This window comes from Squalius cephalus (genome assembly GCF_949319135.1).
Source record: "Squalius cephalus genome assembly, chromosome: 20".
Classification (NCBI taxonomy): Eukaryota; Metazoa; Chordata; class Actinopteri; order Cypriniformes; family Leuciscidae; genus Squalius; species Squalius cephalus.
Window position 1 is genome coordinate 26,179,305 of NC_137141.1, and position 25,348 is coordinate 26,204,652.

The following is a 25,348-nucleotide window of genomic DNA, read 5'->3' on the forward strand; positions in this document are numbered from 1 at the left end:
AATTCACTACATGACGTACTGTATCCAAATCAGGTAACTGCGCAAACAAGTCTAGAATATCTGTGCCTAACGCAAGTTGCAGAGTTCTTAGTACTCCATTGTAAATGCTACTTTACTGGGTCTCTTCTCACTAAAACATTTTTTACAGTTTAGCGCAGACGTGTTTAGCACAATGCTAACTGTACTAGAAAAGTAGTGAACAGTAAAAGTAAACTCCTCTATGATCACCAAAATGACATATTTAAATGGTATTTCCTTGAAAAAAATTCTCCATGCCTTAAAATAGTTTGAATGTAACTCTACACCCTTGCCTCATTTAGTATACGTGGTTCTATGAATATGCAAATTAGCCCCGCCTCCACTCACTCACTCCAGCTCAGAGATCCACTCGTTGGTGATCACACACTGACGTGATTGGTTACAAGGTAGTTTTTGACGACAGAAACACCAGCGATTTCAAACCGCGTTTTTAAAGACTGTCTTTGGTTCGCTGCAGTTTTAAGGAGAAAATACTCTTGACTTTTGCACATGGTTTGTCTTAAAGAATATTAGAAACACCACATAGACATATAAACAATATTAAAAACTTGATTTTCACCACACATTTAATACATTACATCAAGTACTCATTGTAATATTGATCTAGCTTACTGCAGTGTGCAAAAAGTGTCTCATACCAGCCACCAAGCGAACGCACAGAGTAACATTAACATAACTTTCAACACACTTAAATGTATTTTTAGTATGATTGTTTTGACCAAGTAAAACAGTGCTGCATTACCCCACAATTTTATTTTGTCATATAAACTGGCCCGCAGGAGTAATAATTCAGCACTTGTGGCTATTTCATTAGAATTAAATAAAAATAAAATAATGTAAGTGATCAAACGTAACTGTAACAAACTAACAAACAAGTTCAGGAAAGAAGGAGGTGTGTCGTGCAGGTGTCTCTCATTAGCATTCGCTCCACCGTCCTCGTTCTGCTATTGGTCCCGCCCTGCTTCATACCACAGTAACGTTATTAAAACTTTAATACATTAGGTCATCCATGAACATGATTTCTGCCTGAATCCCGTCGGATTGCTTTCCATCGGCTGTGGAGGTGAAGACGACAACTCCCATGATTCCACGCTCATTCAAGCTATTTCCTTGTTATTGTTTTAAATAAGCAACCACATACTGTGCCTTTAATTGCAGATGGTAATTGAATAACATGGTGTTTTATGCTCTGAAATACTGTGTAAAAGAGGTTCAACTGGTTAGTAAATTCATCCCTATATATTCCAAATCCTTGTCTGCTTAGTTGAGCATGGGTGGCTATTCGTGGCATCCATGTACTGCACCACAGAGATTTGAAAGTTGAAAATAGTGTGTGATGGCTTTATTCAGGGTTCATTCAGGTTGAAACCTCAACTAAATCAGCACACAAAGACACACGTTAACTCACTGATTTGGGTTTGACAGACTGTGCTGCCCAACCCACGTACACATTCATTTATGAAGCCACAATCGAACAGTTTCGTCCAGATTCAGTAGACGCTTCAGTTAAATTCAGCATTCTTCGCCTTCCTTTGTTCGCGTATGTGCATGTGTGTACTCACTTACACAAACAAAATACCCAGGTTGAAATCCCAAACTCATCTCCGTCTTAAAGCACCTCTTTCCAAACCCCCAATCTTCACACACCAGCGGTTTCCCTGGCAACCGGATTAAAGAGCTCTGCATCTTTGTGTTCAGCATATTCTTCTTTTAGTCTCTGCTCTCTCTGTGTCTCTCCTTCCTCTCCCTCTCTCTTTCTTTCTTTTTCTCTATTTCTTGCTCTTTTATGGGCATTACACCATAGTAGTTAGATGGACTGATAGAGGTGATTCAAGAGAGAATGTAGATGCAAAACAACAACGTGAGAGAGCCCCAAATATACAAATAAGCTCCAGAAAACCAGTCCTGAGCCATTCTGAAAAAGGAATGTCTGAAAAATCTTTTCCGTTTGTCCTGGTTTTAGCCTCTTTAGTTGGACACGTAGCTCTGCGGTCCATGTCCATGTCAAGACGTGGTGCTCACGCAGACGATACAAGTTTGAGTCTGACTTGCATCATCTCCCGCGCTGTTTCCTTAATAGCTTCCTGTTTAATATTTAAAGAGCTTTAAACTGTTTAATTGGTCATTGTATCCGGCAACTGATTTCCAACTTAGCTGTGGTAGTCTGCGTCTTGTATCACCTTTCTTCTCACGTAATAACATAATTTAAACTTAAATGAACATGAAACATTAATTTGTTTATTTATATAATCAATTATTTATATATAATCATGCTCTAAGCTGGATAATGTGCAAGTTTGTTTGTCGAAATCAAAAATGGTAAGTGTGCTTGCATCTGTGTCTGAGCTGCCTGTCTCTGTATTGCGAGCTGCAGTACTAGAAGCAGCCACTAGTGTGCGCTGCACTTCAGTATTTGAACATGGTTTGCTCAAAAGTTTTGAGTGCAAATTTACGTTTATATAGGAGGCTTGTACTTGAAACCTAGCTATTGTGTTAATCCACCTGTTTTGTGGCCTAAAACAGCACTGTCAAAATTTGATCCTTAGTGAGCCGTCACCCCTGTGAATGCAGAAGTGAATAAAACAGCAAGAGCCCTGTGAAAGAAAGAAATTTCTTCTTTAACTGTCATTCTGGTTGTGGGTGGAGTGTGTGGGGATGTATTTTGACAGCTTTCTGGTACCTCTGGCATTGTGTTGCTCTTTCTTTTTCCTGCACTCTGTCACATTGTGTTTTTTTCCCTCTCTCGCTCCCTGTTTCTCCCCTGCTGTTGGGACTGAACATACACTAAAGGTTGTTGTTGTTTGTGTGTTTCACCCACAGGCTCGGAGGCATAATCTCTGCATACAAAATAGTCCCTGATGAGATTGACGAGATCAAGGTAATGCTTCCTCTCACCCCTTCAGTGAGACCCATGAGGCAAACATGCACATCCATACACACCTTTGCACACTACTGCCCCCTAGAGGCCAGTATTAGTGCTGCACCCTTATCCATAACATGGACTTTATCTGAGCTCAGATATGGAAAAATGTAATGCAGTGTCTAAAATGTATTTGGACACTCAAGCCACATTTACCAAGTATACATATCATTGCATTACAAAACAAGTATTAAACCCATTTTAAGCAAAACATTTCATCAAGGAATTTTGTGAAGTTTTTAAATGATAAAACAATGTGGCGAACTTCACATGTGGTTACTGTGATAGACCTCCACTAAAAATCACCATGGAGGACAAATTGGTTAAAAGTCTATTGCTGCAATGATGCAATGGCTTAAGTGTGCAAATACTTTTCGGAGCCACTGTATATGATATTTTTTGCTGGTAACAGCAGAATAAAAATGGATGTTTTATTTATTAGGCCAGACCATATGCCCGAAATAGCTGAAATGATGTTGCACCAGTAGTTTGAGGGATACGAATGTATCTTTTTGCACTATATAGAATTACTGTTGAATGTTTTGTGTTGATATTCTGTGTGTGCGCGCGCTTTAAAGGAGACACTGGTGGACTGGTGCGACGAGAAGGAGCTCAACTTGATTCTGACCACCGGTGGAACGGGTTTTGCACCCCGTGATGTCACGCCTGAGGTACATGGGAGCCCACCTGTTTGTGTTTGTGTCCATGTGAGTGTGTGTTTTTGTCCCCACCCCCATGTGTCCTTGTTTTCTGAGTTCGAATGAGAATGAGAGAAATTGTGACTTGTGTATGTATATTTGGGCATTGTGTATTTTTGTGCACAATTTATTTTCACATTCACATGCATGCTGCTTGGTTGATGCTTTCTTATGAAAAACAGTTCTTGCGATTATGTGTATTTTTAATTACTTTTTAATAGCTTTACTAGTTTTTTTAGAAGTGGCATAAATACAGTCTTATCATTTTATGTATAACTGAGAATTATAAACACTGCCATTCAAAATTTTGGGGTCAGTAAGTCTAAAAAAAAGAAAAAAGAGAATACTACTTTTATTCAGCAAGGGTGCATTAAATGAATCAAAAGTTGCAGTAAAGAGATTATACAAAGGATGTCTATGTGATAAATGCTGTTTTTAATGTTCTATTCATCAAAGAATCCTGAAAGTATCATTATTTCCACAAAAATATTAAGCAGCACAACCTTTTTTCAACATTGATAATAAGAAATGTTTTTTGTTTTTCACTGAATCAGCATTTGAGAATGTTTTCTGAAGGATCGTGTGAGGACTGTAGTAATAGCTGTAAATACAGCTTTTTTTCCAGAAGAATACATTTATAAATCAAACAAATGCAGTCTTGGTGAGCATAAGTGACTTCGTTCAAAAAAATCTTACCAACACCAATTATATATACAAAAGAGTAATTTGTTTGGCAGATGAACCACTGTGGTTGCGCAGTATGTTTTTGATTTACTAAAGTGAACTGACTCATAAAAGTTAGTTGATCCATAAGGAGAAAATATGCGTGTGTGTCCCTGCAGATCTCCACACAAAGGTGCTGTAATTGATGTGTACGAGTGAAACGGTGTATATCCGTTATATATGGGAGTCTGTCTGGTGGGGATTGTGCCTGGTGGAACGATGCTGTGTAGATATTTTTTTTGATGTACCCTGCACTCCTTCTCCTTTTTACTAATGTGAGTGTTTGAAGTGTCATTCAATTCCAAGGGCACAGTGCGTCACATGGGTGAGAAATTCTCTCCTTCCTTTAGCCTGAGATCCCTTTCGTTTTCTTCTCCTTACTTCCCTGCTGTGCACTTTTCTTCTGACTTTGCGTGTGTTCTTGAATGTGTTTGTTTGAGTAGACTGTGTGCAGGGGTGTGTGTGTGTGTTCCACCGGGATGGGACAGTGGAGATGGAGGGATATGTGTCCCTTGGGTGACTGAGAAGGGTTCAGTGAACGGGGATTTCAGATGCAAGAGTAGAGACATAAAAGGCCCGCTGGAATTGTGTTCGTAGTGATAATTCTCAGCAACTGTGCTGTGAAGAATAATTGGCTCTAAATGATGAATTAGCTTAGCCTGTTAGCATGTATGTTTTAAAATTTTTACATTTTTACCTTTACTGAACAAAATTGGTGGCACTTACACTGACAAAACATGCAGTCCCGACATGATCATTTTTGACTCGAAGGCCACTGTCCGACACAATATTTGAAGGCCCCCTATATAGGCATTTTTTTTTAAAAATTTTTTTATATATTTTTTTTAACCTGGAAACAAAAATTATCATCCTCATGTCGTATCAAACCTGTATGACTTTGTTTTTCATGAGGAACACACAAGAAGATATTTTGAAGAGTTTTGGACAACATTGGACCCCTTTTACTTTCATTGAATGGACAAAAAAAACACTGAGACACTGAAACATTTTTAAAAAAAAAATCTTATGATGACAGAATTTTTAGGTTTTGGTGAACTCTTCTTTTCTGGCCTTTCATGTCTAGTGTACTACTTGATGTCATGGGTGTATTACTATAAGTTGAAAAAATAAACCTGTGCATTTAAAATGTTTACCGGGGTAAAAGGCGCATTTGACGTTATTCTCTTTTAAACCACTAGATGCCACAAAAATGCAGCGTAGCACTTTTCTTAAAGGGATTGTTCACCTAAAAATTCTGTCATTAATTACTCACCCTCATGTCGTTCCAAACCCGTACGACTTTCGTTTATCTTCAGAACACAAAAGAAGATCTTCTTGATGAAATCTGAGAGCTTTCTGTCCCGCCTTTGACAGATGCACACTTGACGCTTCAAAAAGTACATGAAAACATCGTAAAACTAATCCATATGAATTGAGCTGTTTAGTCCAAAATTTTCTGAAGAGACACAATCACTTTATATGATGAACAGGTTGAATTTAGGCTTTTATTCAAGTAACCAAGTAATTATTCAGGAACCAAGAAAAACAGCACTCATCTACCAATTTGGTACTGTAGAAAGACTTGACTCCAAAATACTGGTGCTTTTGACATTGGATCATGAACTACTTGTTGCTTATATATGTGTGTGTTCTGTCGTCCGCAGGCCACCAGAGAGGTGATCGAGCGTGAAGCTCCAGGGATGGCTCTAGCAATGCTCATGGGCTCCCTAAATGTCACGCCACTCGGCATGCTATCCAGGTGAATGCACATGCACAGACATGTCCTCTCATCTCACTCCTCCTTTATGCCTTTCACTCTCAAACACACAAGTGTAAAGGATGTGTTTTGAATACTAATTGGATTAAATACTAATCATCTCCTTCCTGTAGACCCGTATGTGGAATCAGAGGCAAAACCCTCATCATTAATTTACCTGGGAGCAAGAAGGGCTCACAGGTAAGCTATTTGTGTGTGTGTGTCTGTCTTTTGGTACATAAGTATTCTGATCACTTCCTTGTCTTCAACTACTCTGAAAATATATAAGCGATTGCTTATATTGGTTATAAATTGTATTTATTTATGTAAGAGTAATCTATATCAGACTATACATATATATGATGCATTACATAAATGAAAATTATAAATTAAATAAAAAAAACACCATGTAAAAAGCTCTTTAAATTGTATATATATATATATATACGCCACTCCCCTTCCTTCACCTCTCACATATACGTTCACCCTCGCTTACCGTGTTAACATTGTGGCCAATCCTATTAGAGCTACTTCCCGTGCAGCTCTGCTGATAGGGCCGTGGTATTAATCTCCATTACCCATCAGCCCCAGCCACGGAGAACTCTGCTGTCACTGCTGCTTTGAAGTCCAGAAGCCGAGCCGATAAGGGGATTAAACTTTGAAGAACCCCTTTATGCTCAGTCCAGCTCAGCGACTACACTCCCCCTCTCCCTTCCTAAATAAAAGCACCCTCCATCCCACGTCCACGACCCATAAAAGCAGCCTCCTCACATACCCAGCTCCTCCTCTATGACAGCGACTCTGCTTCTGGACTGAGTTTGCCCTTCTTGCTTTTAAAATGGAGACAGACCCAGGCCACAACACTAAAGGTTTAGAGAGAGAGAGACCGGTCCACAGAGAAACTCCGCAACGCCTTTAGATCGCTAATGTTCTCAGCAAGAGCTTTGATGCAGGAAAATTGTTACCGTTTAAGAAAACTGAGTGAATTTGAAACGGGGAAGGGCCACAGACCTCAGCACATCTGAGAAAATGGGAATGCGTGTTCCCAGTGTGCACTAGAATGGGAAACACAAACAAACTTCAAAGGGCCATGAAGTGCTAAAATAAACATAATTGGTGTTTCTTCAACCTTGGGCACTTTCTCAAATTCCTGACTGTTTCCGCTACATCTCATATAATGTGTTGTTAAGTTTTATTATGTGATGAATAAATAAATTAATAAAATAGCTAACTCCTTGCTAATTAAGATAGCTAGCATTTTATATATCCTAAATACACACTATTAAAGTATAAATTCATAGATTTTCAACCAGCTTTGTATTGTTACAATGTCAGTAGTATATGTAAATGAACAATGTGTAATCGTTCTCTGTGTTACCTGGACAGATCAGCGGAGCTGATAGAACGGCAGTTTTCTTTTCTTTGTTTTCTCTAGTCAGGTAACACCAATTAAAAAAAAAATTAAAATCCACCATTTTTACTGTGTAGGCAGCCAAGTTTTATTGAAAGCCCATTTTGCCAGCGGTGAAGTACCCCTTTACTAACATGTTCACACTTTATGTGCAATTTGACAAAATTATAGCTTGATTGGAAATTATACAATATACTTAGATTTTTTGTTTTCTCTCACACTTTTAAAATAAACTGTATAGAGTCAACAGTCAGGTGTCCTGAAAAGTCAAATCCTTTTAATTTCCTCCACATTTCATCAATTTGCTAATTAACGTTTAATTCTTTAAAGACAGACCTATGGTTTTTTCCCTTATGAAAACCATTAAGTACACAGTGTACCTTTTGTATTTTGTTTGGTTTTTAAATCCTGTTTTGCTTGACTTTCTATTAGGGGTGGAACGGTACACAGAAGTCACGGTTCGGTTCATACCTCGGTTCAGACATCACGGTTCGGTACGAGTTCGGTACAATGGAGGGAAAAGCAGAACAAAAATGTAGAAGGCTGTACCACCAAAGGAAAATAAATTACTTAAGCCCTGTATTTTTTAAATAAGTTTTATTAATAAAGTAAAGGCATAGAACCAGTTTATTTGTGCACTGACAATAGTTTTATATAATTAGTTTATTAATTAAATTAATAAAAAAGACAAAAAGACCTTGATATATGTTTGGTAATTGTACCTGAATGAATTGAGAATTAATTTGCTACATTTCAGATTAATATATTTGTTTTCCTTAAAATTTTAATTAACAGTAACTTAAACACTTTGCATTTTGAATGATGTCCTGTATAAACAAAATGACGGAGTATGTTTTTATGTTTCCACTGTTCGATCGCGCCCGCGCCTCACACACACACACACACACGCACACAAATATAAGTAAACACTTTGCGACTTTTCGATCGCGCCCGCGCCTCTCTCTCTCTCTCTCTCTCTCTCTCTCTCTCTCACACACACACGCTTCAGAGCTAAGGCGGAGCTACAGATTAGGTGTCCCTAAAGAACCCGCGTATCTAACAGTAGTTCCGCATTACATTAATTAATTTGCACGCGAGTTTTATTTATTTTTATACCGTGTATTCTCCGTGTAAATTTATGCACCGAACCGTGACGCCCGTACCGTTTCGGTTCAATACGAATACATGTACCGTTCCACCCCTACTTTCTATGGGATAAATGAATGGGGAGCCAAGACTGCTAAAAAAGGTCCACGCACTGCTTCACTGTATCAGGTGCAACATTTTTCGGTGTGTTAAAAAAACAATGCCACAACTGTGAGGCAATAGAATTTTTTAAAAACATAAAATTGTACAATTATTTTGCTCTGTTTATATTATCGTAATTTTTATGATGGATTTTCATAGTTTAATGGTAAAAATGCAAAGTTTCCAAGAGTTCCAAGGGTTTAAAAGTTGGCAGAAGTTGAAACCCATATGTTTTAGATTATTGCATTGGATTTGAATGCATATGCTCAATGCTACGTCTTAAATTGTATGCATTACATGCATTGCTTTTTGACAAGAAAACGGTTGATCTGTTGAACACAACAAAATAGAAACCAAGTGAAGTGACTGACAAAATGTCTTATAATGCCTCCGCTCTGAATAAGGGCTACGTTGTAGGGGTTTCTACTGCTGTCTCGAGGAAACTGGACGTGAAATGTGTCCATCTGCTTTTACAGTGATGTGGCTTCACATCACACATCCATATTGGCATGTTCCTGTCTGGTCAGCGTGTCTGAGTTGCCAATCACTCTTTCTTTGAGCTCAGGTGCCATTATTCCTACAGAGCAGCGCGCTCTGATCTGGAGTGTCAGCGCACACACATGTGCCTCACCTTGCACCAGGAAGACAAAAATAGACCATTCCTACATGCACCAAGAGGACATGAAGTAGCCTATGGACTTCTAATGTCTCCACACATTAATCTTCGTTTTAACTCTGAGTCACCAAAACGGAGAGATGCAACCACATCAGACCTGCGGGGGGAAACACTCCACTGCATCAACCCTCCCTGGACCGGTCTCCATCCCCGCTGCCGTCCTTTCCTTCATTATTATTAATGTCTCTTGTCAGAAGTACTTAAGAAATGTGGTTTAAGAGCAATCGAGTTTGGCCACCTGTGTTAAGTTCACATGCTGTGTCCTTATCGGACTTCATCCTCTCAAAATGGAGGATGTCCAACTGTATTAGAAATTCCATTAAGTTAGTGTCAATAGGTTGGCCTGTATGTCATCCTATTAGGGGATCGGGATAGATAGTGGCCCATTACGTTGGAGGAGAACAAGAGGGATTTACGCCGTAAAGACCTCGCATTACTGCTAAACAGTACACTTGACGCTTAGGAGCTGGAGAAAGTTGAACTCTGAGGAGATACAACAGATTAATTTGTTTTTTATAATTCCACTGTTCAAATCTTAAAGGAGTAGCTCAGGTTAAATACTATTTAAGCTCTTTTAAGCATGTTAAATGTTGTATGATACAAATATTAATGTCAAATATAGTATAAGAAATATAAAAATCTACTTCAGTCAGGCATTTATATTAGCTTGTGTGTTGATTCTTTAATAACATGTATAATGCTATACCATAGCTTGATTTCTTGTAATAATATTGTAATAATTATGTAATTTTCAACAAACCATAATAATATTAATCCCAGAATGTTTTTTATTGTAAAAATCATAATTTCTTATTATTCCCCCGAATGTCAGGCAAGATTTTCCATCACACAGTATAATAATTTATAATTTATATAATTTATTTTAACCTTTTGAACCTTGATTCTATTTATCTAAGTTTAATATTCTGTATTTATGAAAATTAAATAATTAAGATATGAATTATGTATTGTTTACTTATGTTATGTTTGTTTTGGAACAAAAATTTAAATTAAATTAAATTAAATTAATGGCTCTTTTCCACAACTTTGAAACCTGCCTACTGCCTATTAGTAACTGCCATTTACCAATGTGACACTCATAATAAATATACATTACACACTCAAATACTGGCCAAGTTATGTTACTTAATAAATTGAATGTATTGTTTAAAGATATTTATATATTTTTTCTAAATTATTTTCAGTATTGAATGAATTATAAGTGCATTTATAATTAATATTGCTATTGCTTGTCCACTGTCTTGTCACATTATTGCCACGTGCAATTAGTACCACGGCATCACTGTAGAATTGAGCTGCTCATGAGCTCATTGATATGAAAGGAACATGTTTTGGGTTTAAAAGATCTTCCTGCTGTTTCATTTTTTCCATGTTTCTTCTCTCCCTTTTCACAGGAGTGCTTCCAGTTCATCCTGCCTGCTCTGCCCCACGCCATAGACCTGCTACGGGACGCCATAGTGAAGGTGAAGGAGGTACACGACGCTCTAGAAGACCTGCCATCCCCTCCGCCGCCCCTCTCCCCTCCACCCACCACCAGCCCACACAAGCAGACAGAAGACAAGGGTGTGCAGTGTGAGGAAGAGGACGAGGAGAAGAAGGACAGTGGCATTGCGTCCACAGAGGACAGCGGCTCCTCTCACATCACAGCAGCTGCTATTGCTGCTAAGGTGAGCACCATTAATGGTTATTTAGTCTCAAGCTGTTCTTTTAATATCGAAGACTGGCTTATTTCACTGATATGTTTTTGTATCAGATTGTTTTTTTTCTCTTCTTTAAAGTATTATAAATTACCAAAATAAATCATTCTTAATCAGTTTATGAAGATAAACTTGCATTAAATAGGCTAATAAAGTAATTTCGTGTTGTATTCAATGGTAAAGTGTGTAATTTCTGTGCCACTAGTGGATTGGCAGCAACTGCTTTCAAACAGGTTTTCCTAACAGTGGAATAGGAGAAAGAAAACTGAAATTTTGACATTGAAAAAATGACGCTCTACCCCTTCTTTCATCATTTCTTGCCCTTGATGTTCCATTAATTCATGTTTTGTGTGTACATGTGTCAAGTCTTTTGTCATGTTTATATGTCTCATATTCATCATCAGAACATGAAGTCTCATCCCAGCCATGCCGTTTTCATGGCGAAAGGTGGGCAGCCCTTGAGTGGCTTCATCCCGCCCACTTCCATTCCCTCCCATTTCACCTGCTCCTGCAGCGACACGGTAAGGCACACCCACCTTTCCATCCATATTCACCTCTCCTGATATTCCATTGGCCCTTTTGAACGTCTAGTTTCACAACCAATCATAGAAATGAAATGTCATGATTTGTCACTATTACTATTGGTTAGTGACTACCATATTTAAAGACCAAAATATTAAATAGTTGACACCTCCTGGTCTATATTTTTTTTTTACTTTCTTCTACTTATCTACTGCAGTCTTGAATTAATGTAAAGTGTCCCTATTAGGTTCCTAAATTTGCTTTGGAGGTCTCCATTGCAGCATCACCTATTTTCTCACCGTGTCTAAAGCAGTTCAATAAACAGTTCGTCTCTCTAAACCCCTTCTTTCCAAGAGCCCACTTTTCTCTGATTGGCCTACGTCTTACAGAAACCAAATGTCCATTACCATATCTGAATTTCAGCTCTGAAGGCTTCCTCAGCACTTTTATACACAGTGAAATGAACAGTAACAATGGTGTCAGTTTTTATCGTATCAATTCAAGTCCTCATCCTTTGAAAGTGCATGCAAAGTGGATTTACTCCCGCGACATCATGAACCAAACTCTTCCAGGCCTCAGCTACAACTACAGTGTTTAAGGACGGGGTTAAAGTAGATGTTGCTAATGAAGACATTAGCCTGGCATTATGCAAATATGTTACAAATCTACATAGGTTTGAGCAGGAAGTAAGGCTGGAATTACTGGCGACTCTTTTCAGGCAGTTCTGAATTAGTTCTTTCTTTTGGTAGACCATAACTCCAATTATCATGCACTTTAAACTTTGAAACTTTGCAGACATTTTACATTCTCAAACAGCTATATTAAACGCTACATGAAAGGAAATATCAGAAAAAGCATAATAGGGGCACTTTAACTCTTGTGTAGATTGTGTAACATCAACATATGTATAAACCTGTACCATCTCTTTTAATATTATTTAATAATCAAAATTTAAGCAAACCAGGCATTTAACATTATATAATTTCATTCATAATTTAAATGTTATCTTTTTATTTCTTTTATTAATTTTCATTAATCTGAATGTTACACAAAATGATTTTGCATCACAATACAGTAACTACAAAGTTAACCTTTTTAATGCTAATTGTAAATGTAAATTATTAATATATACTGTTATTTATTTGTTTATTTATTTAGACATAAAGCCATATCTAGAGACCAAAATATCATAGACTTGGCACTTTGAGGTCTTGCTTTTTTGAATTTGCCAGTAAGTAACACCTTGGCAACCACCCACAACACCTTAGTGTTGCACTGGCAAGCACGTCTCTCTGTCTCTCTGTAATGCCTTGTATCAGTTTATTATCTAGTAAGCAATATTTGTCTTGTTGTTCAGCTTTGCCTTGTCTTGTAAAGCTTTTTCCCTGATAGCAGAGGATTGAGTGTATATCCTGTATTAGCTGTCTTTATATAGTAATTATAATGGGGTCATGCAGGTTGGCATTACTGTGTTCTCCACAGGGAGCGCTCGCAGCACGAGTCTCCTGGGAAGGCAGAGGTTGAGTCGAATGCTATTATTAGCGCCGGGTTAGCTTCTGCGCTGGGTAATTAAAGCGCTTGTGGAGCTGCTCTTTCCTGCGAGGCCTTGATTTAGCCCCAGTGTTAATTAGTGCTCCGTTAAGCCCCAGCGTTCCTGTGGAAGATCCCTGCGCTCTTCGCCCTTCTGCCCATCAGACTCCTGCTTAATCCCACCACGGTTCTCCCAGACAGCATAGCTGCAGTTTGTTACTGCACGAAGACTCGCCTGCTGGATCAAAGGCAGAGTCTCAGTCTGAATACAGTAACAAATATCACTCTGTATAGATCATGGCGTTTCAAATATTTGTCTTTGCTGTGGATGTTCATTGATGCTTTCTGCAGACATTTAATGGGCCATATTATGCGCTTCTGTAGCATTTGAAAATCCATGTTAATCAAGGTTTAATGTTGTGTTACATTATTTACCACCCCTCTCTGATGCTATTGTACCTTTGAGAGTTATATGCAAATAAGCAGTGTTATGATTGGCTAATGCTTTGCAATGTGCCAGCCAACACATATGGAGGTAATATGTTAACGACTAAAAATTTTGATTGTTGTAAAAGATCAGGGGTTTAATTTTTTTTTAAATAAATAAATAAAATAAATATTTTATATTTATAAATAAATATGTGTATGTGTGTCATTGAAAATTATTATATATTATATAGAATTTGTTTATATATATATATATATATATATATATATATATATATATATATATATATATATATATTAAATAATTATAATTATATATATTTATATATATATATATATATATATATATATATATATATATAATTTTTATATATACTCACAATTATTTAGGTTTTTTTTTATTTACTTTTTTACTTAAAATTTTTATTTAATGACTTAATTTCCGTTTAACTAAAATACCTTAGTCCTTCTCAACCATTTTACATCATTATACACTACCATTCAAAAGCTTTGAATAATTAAGATTTTTTCATGTTTTTGAAAGGCTCTTATGCTCAACAAGACTGCATTTATTTGATAATAAATTCAGTAAAAACTTATTGTGAAAAATTATTACAATTTCAATTAAGCAATTTCTATTTTAATATGTTTTAAAATGCAATTTGTTCCTTGCTTTTTTTTAGCAGCCATTACTCTGGTCTTCAGTCTCACATGATTTTGATTATGATGATTTGGTGCTCAAGAAGCATTTCTTATTATTATCAATGTTGTGCCGCTTAACATTTTTGTGGAAACCTTTTTTTTTTTTCATGATTCTTTGGTAAATAGAAAGTTCAAAAGAAAAGCATTTATTTGAAATAGAAATCTTTTGTAACATTATACATTTCTTTACTGTCACTTTTGAGCAATTTACTGTGTCCTTGCTGAATAAAAGTATTAAGACTCTAAACCCTTGAATGGTAGTGTAAACAATAATATTTAAGTATAAATGCTTAATTTTGACAATTCTTTACTGAATTTGACTGTCACGGTCTTCTATTTCCAGATCCCAGAGTCCATCATTTCACGAGGCGTGCAGGTGTTGCCGCGGGACACCGCCTCTCTCAGCACCACACCCTCAGAGTCTCCTTGTGCTCAGCAGTCCCGCCTCTCCACTGCCTCCTGCCCCACCCCTAAAGTAAGACTCCGCCCCTTCTCCCTTTATTCACACCATTCCTTCTCCCCTCAGCTTTCTGTTTCGTCATGCACTCAGTATCCTCCATGGCTGGATCCTCATCTGCTGCCACCTCATTGGCTGCTTGACACACTGCTTTGCATTCCAGACAGCAGTGACTTTGCTCATTGGGCCGTGTGAGAGGAGAAGCGGGGCTTCTTCACTGGCTGAATTTTAAGTTTGGCCAATTTGATTTTCTTCCTGTAGCGGTTGACAGTTTGTTGTTTTAGATCCAGGGTATGATTAGATGAATTCTATAATGGGCTATTAATTCATAACATTTGTTATTATTTTATTTAAGATATTCAGGAGCTCTTTTGAGTGTTTTTTTTTTTTTTTTTTTGCAGCATTAACAGTTATTTAAAGTGTCTCTAAGGACCTGTTTACGCCTGGTATTAAGATGCGTTTAAGATGGTCAATCCATCTTGGATTGGTGAAACGTTTTGAGCTTGTCCACTTTCGACCACTTCCAGAGGTAGTCGAAAACGCATTCGACTGGATTGCTTTAGTTGTGTAAACGCACATGTGGTCGAATGCGTTCAGACAGCCACAAAGGACCTAGCCTACATCAAGATGTTAGGTCTGGCAACTCACCATTGGCACGGCTCAATCCGAGAGGCGGGATAAACGGTTGTCTTTCAAATTCCCTCTGCACGCAATAGGATAGCGCTACAACCAACCAGAACGTTTGCCCACCAGCGGAGCTAGTTGATAGATTAAACTTTTGCCGTATCTGGTCGGCAAAACTACAAACACATCTTCCTTTTTTAAGAATGACTTAAGTGCCGTTTTTTGTTCTTTTCTCAAAGAAAAGCTTAACTCCAAGTCCTCCAGATTCGCGGCCAAAGCCGATTCGAAAGACCGCTGTTCGCCAGCAGCAGCCGCCATTCTTTGTTTTCAAGTAGCAGGGAATTCACGCAGATCCGTCACAACTCTGCCGTCATTATGTTAAGCCCGCCCACCGACTCGAAAGTTGGTTTTTCCATCTCGAAAGGATGGCCGCTAGGGTGCGTCTAGATTTCTAGGCTACAAAGGACCACCTGCTCTCCACCTACTGACCTAATGTGGAAAAATTATGGGAAGCACACTAGCCAGACTGGATTTAAACTTTGTCGGATGAAGACCCAAATTTGGTTTGAAGACGAAAAATTTACCAATCACAATGTTCTCTCACCATTCCTGATTTCTAACAAACTCACAGAATTCGGCATGCGCGTCTCCATGCGTATTTGCCTATTAGATCGAAAGATCTGAAAAAAAAAACCCACATACATTTACCCGACCAAAGACCCTCCCCTCGAAGAAATCGGGACATAAGTGGTTGAAAGTGGACAAAAGAGACGGATTAAAACACCAGGTGTAAACGGGAATGTGCCTCCCTCGTCTACTTGTTATCCGATCGACCAAAACGGATCTTAATACCAGGTGTAAACAGGGCCTAACTCGCATTAGGTGCTTTCACACCTGAGGAACCTTTTCATAGTTCCTAGAACTATTGGCGGAAGTTTCCGGATTTTGGCGTGTTCGCACCGCAGGATCTAGGAACGATTTTAGTTCTAGGAACTCTTTTGGAGGAACTAATTTAGCTCCTACATCAGAGTAGGGTCTAAACCAGCACTACAGCAACTATCCGTGACGTTAGTGTACGCTGATTGGCCGAACGCACGCGAAACGCCAGCACCCGCCATTTTAAAAAAAGGCTGTGTAAACACACAGATTGTAGCCTATATATTTAGTCAACAAACTAACTCTTCGAACATGGAAAACAGTGATAGATGGGCCTCTTAACCTTTACGCTGAGGAGAAAACCCAACGCAACTTTGAGGGGACCAAGTGAAACATGATAATGTATTTCTGCTCAGCTAGCAACACTGGACATCAACCACACGGCATATGCTAATAACTTTTCATTACTGTCTACTCTCTATGTATAACAGTTCTGTCTAATAAAGTATTAGAAAGGACTGTTAGACAGACCGTAAACTAATGAACACGGAGAATGCGAGCGCTGTGTGCTCAGGCTCTGGCTGGCGTTCTCAGTGACGTCAAAATAAAGGTCCGCCACGCTGTCAAAATAAAAGTCACAACAACAATTGTGGCTTACGTCACTTCAGAGTTCCTACTGGTTCCTACTGGCGGTGCGAATGCAACCAGTAAAACGTTCCTAGGGGAACCAGTAGTTCTCGGGGAACCATCCTGGTGGCTAGTTCCTATAACTTAGTTCCTAGATCTTCCCGTTGCGAAAGCCCCTATTGTGTCAGTATTTGGTCACTTTTTACATCATTATCAAACATGCACTCGCATCTCAACTTTTGAATGGAAAGTGCTATTGGTGTAGACAATCGAGTTGTATACTGAATGTAGTCATTTCTTTGTGTTTATAACAAGTTACATTTTGTTGTGGAGTGCGTGACAATATGTTACTTTGATTGCAGCTCTTTCTCAATTGTTTTTTAGTGTCATAGTATTAGTGTGTGTTTCCTATTTTGGCCCTGATGACGTGGACATCATGGGTAAGGACCACTGTATGTGTGTCAATTTAGCTCATGAGACAATGGGTCACATAAGTCATATGTGTGCGTGAAATCTGTCAACATAATAAGAATAAGTAATTAGTGGTGCTGCACTAGTTTCTCTGTCTCCCTCTAGTGAACACAGTGTGTATTACAACTGTGTTTTCCTTTAATAGATGCAAGTATTTGTCTTAGTAACATGTAAAGTTGGTCTGCAAAATGCTTGAAGTATATAATGGAAATGTTTTAGCCTCTTTATATCATTTTTTTTTAGGATGTATGTGAAACGCCTGTGGTAAGCAGAATTCCAATGAAGTGCTCTAAGCTTCAGCGTTGACCTCAGGCTAGGTTTTAATTCTGCTGACTGGTGTTTTTTATGACAAGTGTCTGGCAGTTTGGCTTTAGTTGCTGAACAAGGGTGTCAGGTGGCACTTAACAGTTAGAGGCTACAGAGTAAAGAACGTGCAGAGAAGTGTGTGTGTGTGTGTACTCTGTTACATGCGCTGTTTAGCAGTGTACCTACCAGCTTGAGCATTTGGGGAATTCCCAGATTTGAAGAAATAGAGTTATGGCAGGTTCACAAATGTGTGGAGAATTTATATGCGGATATTGCGTGTGTGTGTGTGTGTGTGTGTGTGTGTGTGTGAGAGAGAGAGAGAGAGAGAGAGAGAAAAAAAAGAGAGACTGTGGTGGGGCTCACATTCATAGAGGGGCCAAATTAAATTTGTAATCAAATAAAAATCTGTTTTCTAAATGCATGGCATTGATATTATTTTGAGCATTTCATAACTCAACCGTTTAGAAAAATCGAGCTGCACATGTACAGGGTGGACCCTAGCGTTTGTGTAAAAAATACTTTGGACTTAATATACCATTACCTAGATTTAAGATACAACATACTTATTATTTTATCAAGTAAATTAAGACAAGAGGAAAGACTTACGTTTTATGAAAATAGGAAAACAAAAATACATTTAACATGTAATAACCCCATGAACAGTCATTTACAATGATTAAACGCCTTATTATCATAAAACATCCTAACATTTTTAGGATAATGAGGCTTTTAATCATTGTAAATAACTTTGGAATATTTAAATTTTTTGGCTAAAATTAATCGTTAAAAGATCGCAATTTTGATTCAAACACCCACATGATCTTATTCTTAATTGACAACGATTTTCCTGTGTCTATTAAACCTTTGACAAGCACGATCACAGCAAACATTAAAATCTGCGTTTACGCTGCCGCTGACCCAGAGAGAGCAGTTGTCGTATAAAACACCTTTACAAACAGTCCTTTCTATCACACAGGGTCATTAATTCTGTCTTACAATAATTCAAATGATCACAGAAGTACTGGAATAAAAGTTATAGTTTGGATATAAACACTGATGTCTGTCACCTTTCATAACTCGACGCTTCAAACAAAGATATCACCTTTAAGTGGTGAAATGTGACTGTTAAAAAATCTCTTTGTCAATGAATCAGATGCAGATTCATCCAGTAATAAAATAAGTGACCTTTTTGAGTGAGTCATTGAATCATTCATTCAAACAGATTTGTTTTTGAATAATTAATTTAAATGAATTAAATATTTTTAAATGGACCACAGCAGTTTACATTTTGTCAGAACCTCTAGTAAATTGCATGTTATTTTGTTTAGTTGTCTATTTAGAATCGTGGGAGAATCTTGATCTCTATTTTAAACCAAAAAATTGATCCAGAATCATGCAGCTCTACTGCTTATACCGTACATTATATATACTGGATTGTTTGACTTCCCAACCAATTGTTTTCCAAGACAGAGGCACTTAAAAATCCATCATCTTGCCGTTCCAAACCTTTGTTTCTTCTGTGGAACATAATAGAATATATATTTTTTTTAGAATGTTGGTAACCAAACAGTTTCAGTTCCAAATGGGAACCAAAACATTAAATCCAAAGTCTGCATTCTGATCAGTCAGATTTCAAGCAGGTTCTCTGCATTTTAAAACTTCAAGGTCAGTATGCTGTTTATTTATTTATTTATTTATTTTTTACTTTTTTATGAGACTTTGAATGATAATGTGTGTAAAAATCCATAGTGCGCTCAATATTGTTTGGAACTGTGTCTGAATATGTTCTTTTTTGTTTGACTCCTTCCTATATAGTGAACTGTGTGACATTCACTGTGTAGTGAACAAATCAGCAGTTTTGCACACAATATATGCATGAATGCATAAAATGTATCTTGTGTTCTGGTCAGCAGAACGGTGTAGTAGACATCAGCAGAGGCCGAATTCCAGTTTTCCAGTCGTCTCTTTCCAAGCTGACAGCTTGTTGTATGAGAGAGACTTTTAGAACCATGCTGACACTAAAATCGTTACAATGAGGATTCACTGAAACTTAACATTCTGAACAAACAATTCCTATTTCATCAAAATAACAATCAGGCCTAAAGATCGGATGCGAAGCCAAATTGGATTTGTGTGCAGTGTGAAAGCAGCGTGTGATTAAAAACCTTTTCCGAGCATACATCATCCAGTACGGCCAGAGGCAACACACACACACACACACACACACACATATGCTCACTGCATTCCCTCAGCACATCGTCCAGCTGTTACATAAGACCCCGTTTGGCTGTGAGCTCTCCATGCGCACTAAACACAGAGGTAATAATGCATAATACGTTTTAACACTCTCTCTCCCTCTGTTAACCCACTCACATGCTTCGTCTGAGCCGATCTGATTTCAGAAAACACTCTCCGTAACCGCACACACAGTCGTCAACCCCGTTATGCCGTACATCCCTCAAATCTGTGGTTGCACTTCCTCCAAATTTAGATCCCAGTGGTTTTTTACTCATCCTCCGCTTTTGCATGCTGTCTCACTCCACCTCTTTCTCCCCTCCTACACTCTCTCTGGCTTCATGCGTGTAGTGTGTGTGCGTGTGTGTGCGTGTGTCAGTGTGTGCACGGGAGACTTGCGGCATTCTTCTGTGTACCAGGATAAAGCATGGTAAGCGCCGTCTTTCTCCTCTCTAATGCGTCACTCTGTTTTGTTATACACGTGTCTGTTTTGGATGTGCGTGCGTGTGGGGTGTAAGTGAGTAGGGCTTCTGAGGGGGATCGTGGGACAGGGGGATTTCAGGGTGCAGCATGATCTACAGCGTAAGGAGCAGCCACTTGGTTTTGTAACAGCTGCAGTGGTCTGATGTGGTCGTACAGGATACATTACTGTGGCTTTCTGAATGGAGGCTCCATTAGGTGCCACTGTTTGGAAGTGCTTACAGGGAGAATCGTGTTGTTTCCTTGATGACTTGTGCATTTTTGTTTCTTTCTGTCGCTAACTATGCGTGTTTGCCTGTTGTGCAAGTGTACGTATGCTTGTTTTTGTTGTGTGTGCTTGCGCATTCATGTTCATAGTGTGTGTTTGTTTGTTTGTGGGAGGGGGAATCTGTTATTTTACACACTTTGGATTTTCCGTTATAAAGACACCATTTTCTCAGAAGTTTTATAACAGACATTTCATGAATAAGTTCCAACACAATGTTATTGTAAAACATCTATAATGTAATGTATTGTAATTCAATATAATATAATGTAATATAATATTAAGAGAAATCTCTCTGATAGAATATTTAGGCTACATTTACATGACAACGATGTACTAAAAAAACTAAGAAAGTTAAATTCCCTTAGCGTTTTTCGCATATAGACAAACAACATTGTCAAAACGATCCCCATTCACACAGATCTGCGAAAACAACTAAAAACGCTGGATGCCAGGCCAGTAGTTGATGATTGTATTTGTATACATATACATTGTGTGTATTTTTATTTTTATAGTAGTTGGCAATCTTTGTGAAGAAACACTAAGTGAACACGTAATGATGGTGTCATACCTCTTAATCACTGGTGATTCCCATCATGTGTGTGATGTATAATAAGTCAGCAATATGAAATACAGACAGAGAGATTCAGACTGAAGCTCACCCTGGTGTGTTCACTGGTGTGTGCTTGCGGGATAGGGTTGACTAAGGATACCACCTGGAGGGGCTTTCAGCAACAGACAGAAAAATGAGACTGTAATAAAAGGAGGGGTAGGCAATTTTCAGAGAGACTAGCAATAGTGAGCTAGCTTTGAAAGTATAAGGTCCCACCCTCCCTTCAGAGCGTCTCCAAAGTCAAAACCTTCAAAACACATGAACGTGTACAGCAGGGAGCAAATATAAGTGTCACAAGATGGCGTTAAACTAGCACATGTCTCAAAACACATAACATTACAATAATAATGAACGTAAACAACTTAAAGAGCCCTGACCTGTACCCCACCTGACTGCTGCAGGTTTATTTCGCCGTTGATAGTGTTGCCATTGAGTCGCATAAATTAAACAAAAAGAACCGCTCGGATTAACGTCACGATCCACTCCGAGTATAACGTCATGGGTTTCTGACTTCTTTATTGATACTAACACTACTAAAAAGAATAAGCAGATACAAACCAATTTTCCATATACAAGATTCTTGTTTTAATTAAAAAATAATATAAATGATATACAACTTGTTTTTTGTTTTATTCGTCTATAAAAGTGCTAAATTTAATTTCTTTTGCGTTAATGCTGATGCTGAAAGTTCGCTATAGTTCCTTTTTACAGATGTGAGCAATAAACCCATTGCTTTGGTGTAAATAATCATCATCAATATTTCTATTCAATATCAATATTTCTATCATGAATATAGTTTATCAAAATATCTTTAGAAATTTGCATGTCTAAAAAACATTTATGACATTGATTACATATTTAATTATATATATATATATAAAATTATAAAATGACATTACATTATTGTGACTGCACTTTTTCTGGCTGTTAGGTGTTTTATGTTAAGTGTAGGAGTCGGGTTATGCACTAGCTATATAGGCCTATGTAACTATGTAGCTGTTCAAATTGAAAATCATACCTCAAGTCATGATGACTAAATAATACCCCAATGTATAATTTTCATGAAGACAAAATTCCCATGCCCTTTTGCTTAAGTGGAGGTTTGACATGAAAGGTTTTTCGTCGAAAGCAATATGTTACTGGCTGCGTCGCTGGGCATGTTTGCTGTCAGTATAGTGATTGCATTTGTTCACTTGAAATGGGTTGACTTTTAAAAGGGAGCAAGACGGGAGCAACCTCACCCGTCAGTATGTGGGACAGGTGTTCTGCAATGCCCATTTCAGTTTCAAAATGTATTATCATAGCTCTCAAAAGTGCTGGAGAAACCAATATTCTATGCTTTTGTGTTACTTGTATCATATGAGGTGTAAACAGGGCGGACCTTTATTATGAATAGTCAAAAATAAGAAATGTCACACAGAAATTGTTAAATATAGGATACTGGGATAACCGAAATAAGGCACTTTAAGTCACATAAACACTAATAACATGTTTAGTTAGTTTGAGAGACAGCGTATCTGGCTTAACCTCTCTGGAAGTGTAATAAATGGACATTGACAGGCCAATGACCCTTTGCTCCTGAGCCCACCCCACCCCCACCTCCTCTCTCTCTCTTCCATTGATGAATGGAGAGGAGATTGAAGGTCAGCTGAAGGGGAGAACAAGCCCTTATGCTTGCCATGGCGATTACACATCCCTGTCATTGAATGTGACAGGTGTGTGGCAGTTGTGGAAGAGATACATATTGTATCTGGCAGTGCCTCTGCATTTAATTTTTTTAGGTGTGTGTGTGTGTGTGTGTGTGTGTGTGTGTGTGTGTGTGTGTGTGTGTGTGTGTGTGTGTGTGTGTGTGTGTGTGTGCGCGTGTGTGTGTGCGCGTGTGTGCGTTTGTGCGTGTGTGCGTGCCTAATGGGGTTAAAGGCTGGTACAAGTTTTCAAGGACACGTAGTGGTACGTTATAGACTTGATTGGTTCTGTTTAATTCGAATTATGCGTTTGTCCAGTTGTGTGTCCTTTACCATAGTTTCAGTTCTTCATATTCACACGGCAATCCATCCTTTATCTCATTCTTTAGGTTCTGTTGTTTATACACGTACATATCTTCTGACACATACAGCTACATTGGCAGTCTGTTAAAGCGACCATGTTCTTAATTTCTACAGAATCTTACACTGTACCAAAAACAGTGAGATTAAACAGACTGTTTTTGTTACTGTACCTGCTACTGTAAGAGTTCTGTATTTTAATTGACTTGTGTTATGAATGGCTAATTGCATGTGAGAAATACTAGCCTAATTCACGTTGTCGTTCATCAGAGTGGGCTGAGTTGCTGAATACTGAATGGGCGTTGATATGTAAATGTTGGCGGTCATGTTATGTTGTGATATTATAAGTATAACCAATCTCAGAATTACCTTTTTTTTTATGCAGTTTAGTTTTCTCAAATGGAGAGATGAAGCTTTGTGTTGTGAGTTTTAGAGTATGTTTAAACTATTTTTATTTTAAAAGAGCAAGGACTCTGTTGTCCATCGTTTATCCTCTTTCAGAATATTAACAGGCGTTAAAGGGATAGTTTCATCCAAAAATTACAATTCTGCCATCATCATTCACTCTCATATCTTTCAACCCACATGACTTTCTTCTTCTGATGCAACACAACAGCAGAAATGGTGCAAGAGAAATACTGGCCATTTGCCATAATAGTAAACGATAGTAAGTAAATTGGGATCCGGGTTGTCAAAAGCATCAAAGTGACCAAAAGCACCATAAAAGTATTAGTCAAGTTGTCCATATTACTCATGCACTATACATTCCAAACCTTCTAAAGTTATACAATAGTTTTATGTGATGAACAGATCAGGATTTGACATGCAGAGATTTAATGTGGCCAAGTTGTGGGAACAAATTCTTAATTTGTGGTTATAATTTTTTTTTTCTTCTTCTTCTTGTCATAGTTTTGAGCTCCTTATTTTAATTTTTTTTTCATTGCATAATTTTATTTGTTCATTTTAAAACTCCACAACCCAGAATCTCATTTACTTTCATAAAATGGAAAAGCAGAATATAATATGGAGTAGCCAACACGTTCTTCAACATTTCTCTTTTTGTGTTCAAAGGAAGAAAGTCATTGAGGTTTGAAATTTGAGTAATTTATGACAGAATTTACTTTTTTTTATTTTTTGTCAGCGAGCTATCATTGTAACTAGTTTGTTGCATGTTTCGTTTTGTGTTTGAAGATAATCTCTCTCTGGAGGTCTTGGCAAACTTGTGCAGTTGTGTCCTGTCAAACTGGCAGTGGGGTTGCTGCCACCTGTGTCTTGAATGTGTCCTCTCCCTGTAGAGCACTTGCCTGTGAGCCACTGTAATGATGGGAATGCTGTTTATATGTGTTCCCCCTGCTTGTGGCTGCAGTGTTAACCCTCCTCTTCCCTGTTCCCTCTCTCCCTACACCAGGCCCGGCTCACCTCCTGCTCATCCACTTATAGTGTCACAGAGGTACAGCATGTTTTACACTGCGCCGCCCATCACCCTGCGACTAACCACGCCCCTCTCAGAGACTCGGCCAATCATTGCTCACACACCTCACACGTGCACAACTCATCCCTGTGATGCAAGTCTGTCTCATCGGTTCATTTATTTACCCCCAAAATGCCTCATAGTTTGTTTTGTGTGTTTGAGAGTGTGTTTGTGTGTGTGCTTCAATTTCTCGTGAATTGTGAACTTTTCTGTCTTTAAATAAGAATAAAGTGATCAGTAATTAGAAAAATGTATAGCATAATATGTGATTGATCAAAAAAAAAAAAACATTTAAAGCTGCTGTAATCAATTTTTATGAAATACCACCAATCATCAAATTATTATAGCATTATTTTAGTGTTTTTTTGTATTTTCTATTATTCTCAATGGTGATTCTTATTACTTTAATAGGTAGTGTTTTATTTATTTCATATATTAAAGACAACAAGTGTTGTCGTGATACATTAATACTGTTAATTGTACAACAT

General features: G+C 37.9%; 1 protein-coding gene across 20 annotated transcripts in view; it reads left to right on the plus strand.

The window, feature by feature from the left end:
- The window catches only part of gphna (gephyrin a), a 79,942-nt gene that overhangs the window by 29,782 nt on the left and 24,812 nt on the right, over positions 1-25,348 (plus strand). For 7 of the 20 annotated variants that reach the window (XM_079853370.1, XM_079853385.1, XM_079853386.1 and 4 more), the window contains exons 3-10: positions 2,860-2,917; positions 3,538-3,630; positions 6,045-6,139; positions 6,271-6,337; positions 10,887-11,159; positions 11,594-11,710; positions 14,734-14,865; positions 24,798-24,839. In XM_079853370.1, coding sequence (XP_079709496.1) covers positions 2,860-2,917; positions 3,538-3,630; positions 6,045-6,139; positions 6,271-6,337; positions 10,887-11,159; positions 11,594-11,710; positions 14,734-14,865; positions 24,798-24,839 — 877 coding nt within the window. The remainder of the gene's footprint in view (positions 1-2,859; positions 2,918-3,537; positions 3,631-6,044; positions 6,140-6,270; positions 6,338-10,886; positions 11,160-11,593; positions 11,711-14,733; positions 14,866-24,797; positions 24,840-25,348) is intronic. The other 13 variants (XM_079853381.1, XM_079853387.1, XM_079853373.1 and 10 more) reach the window with 3 other exon arrangements.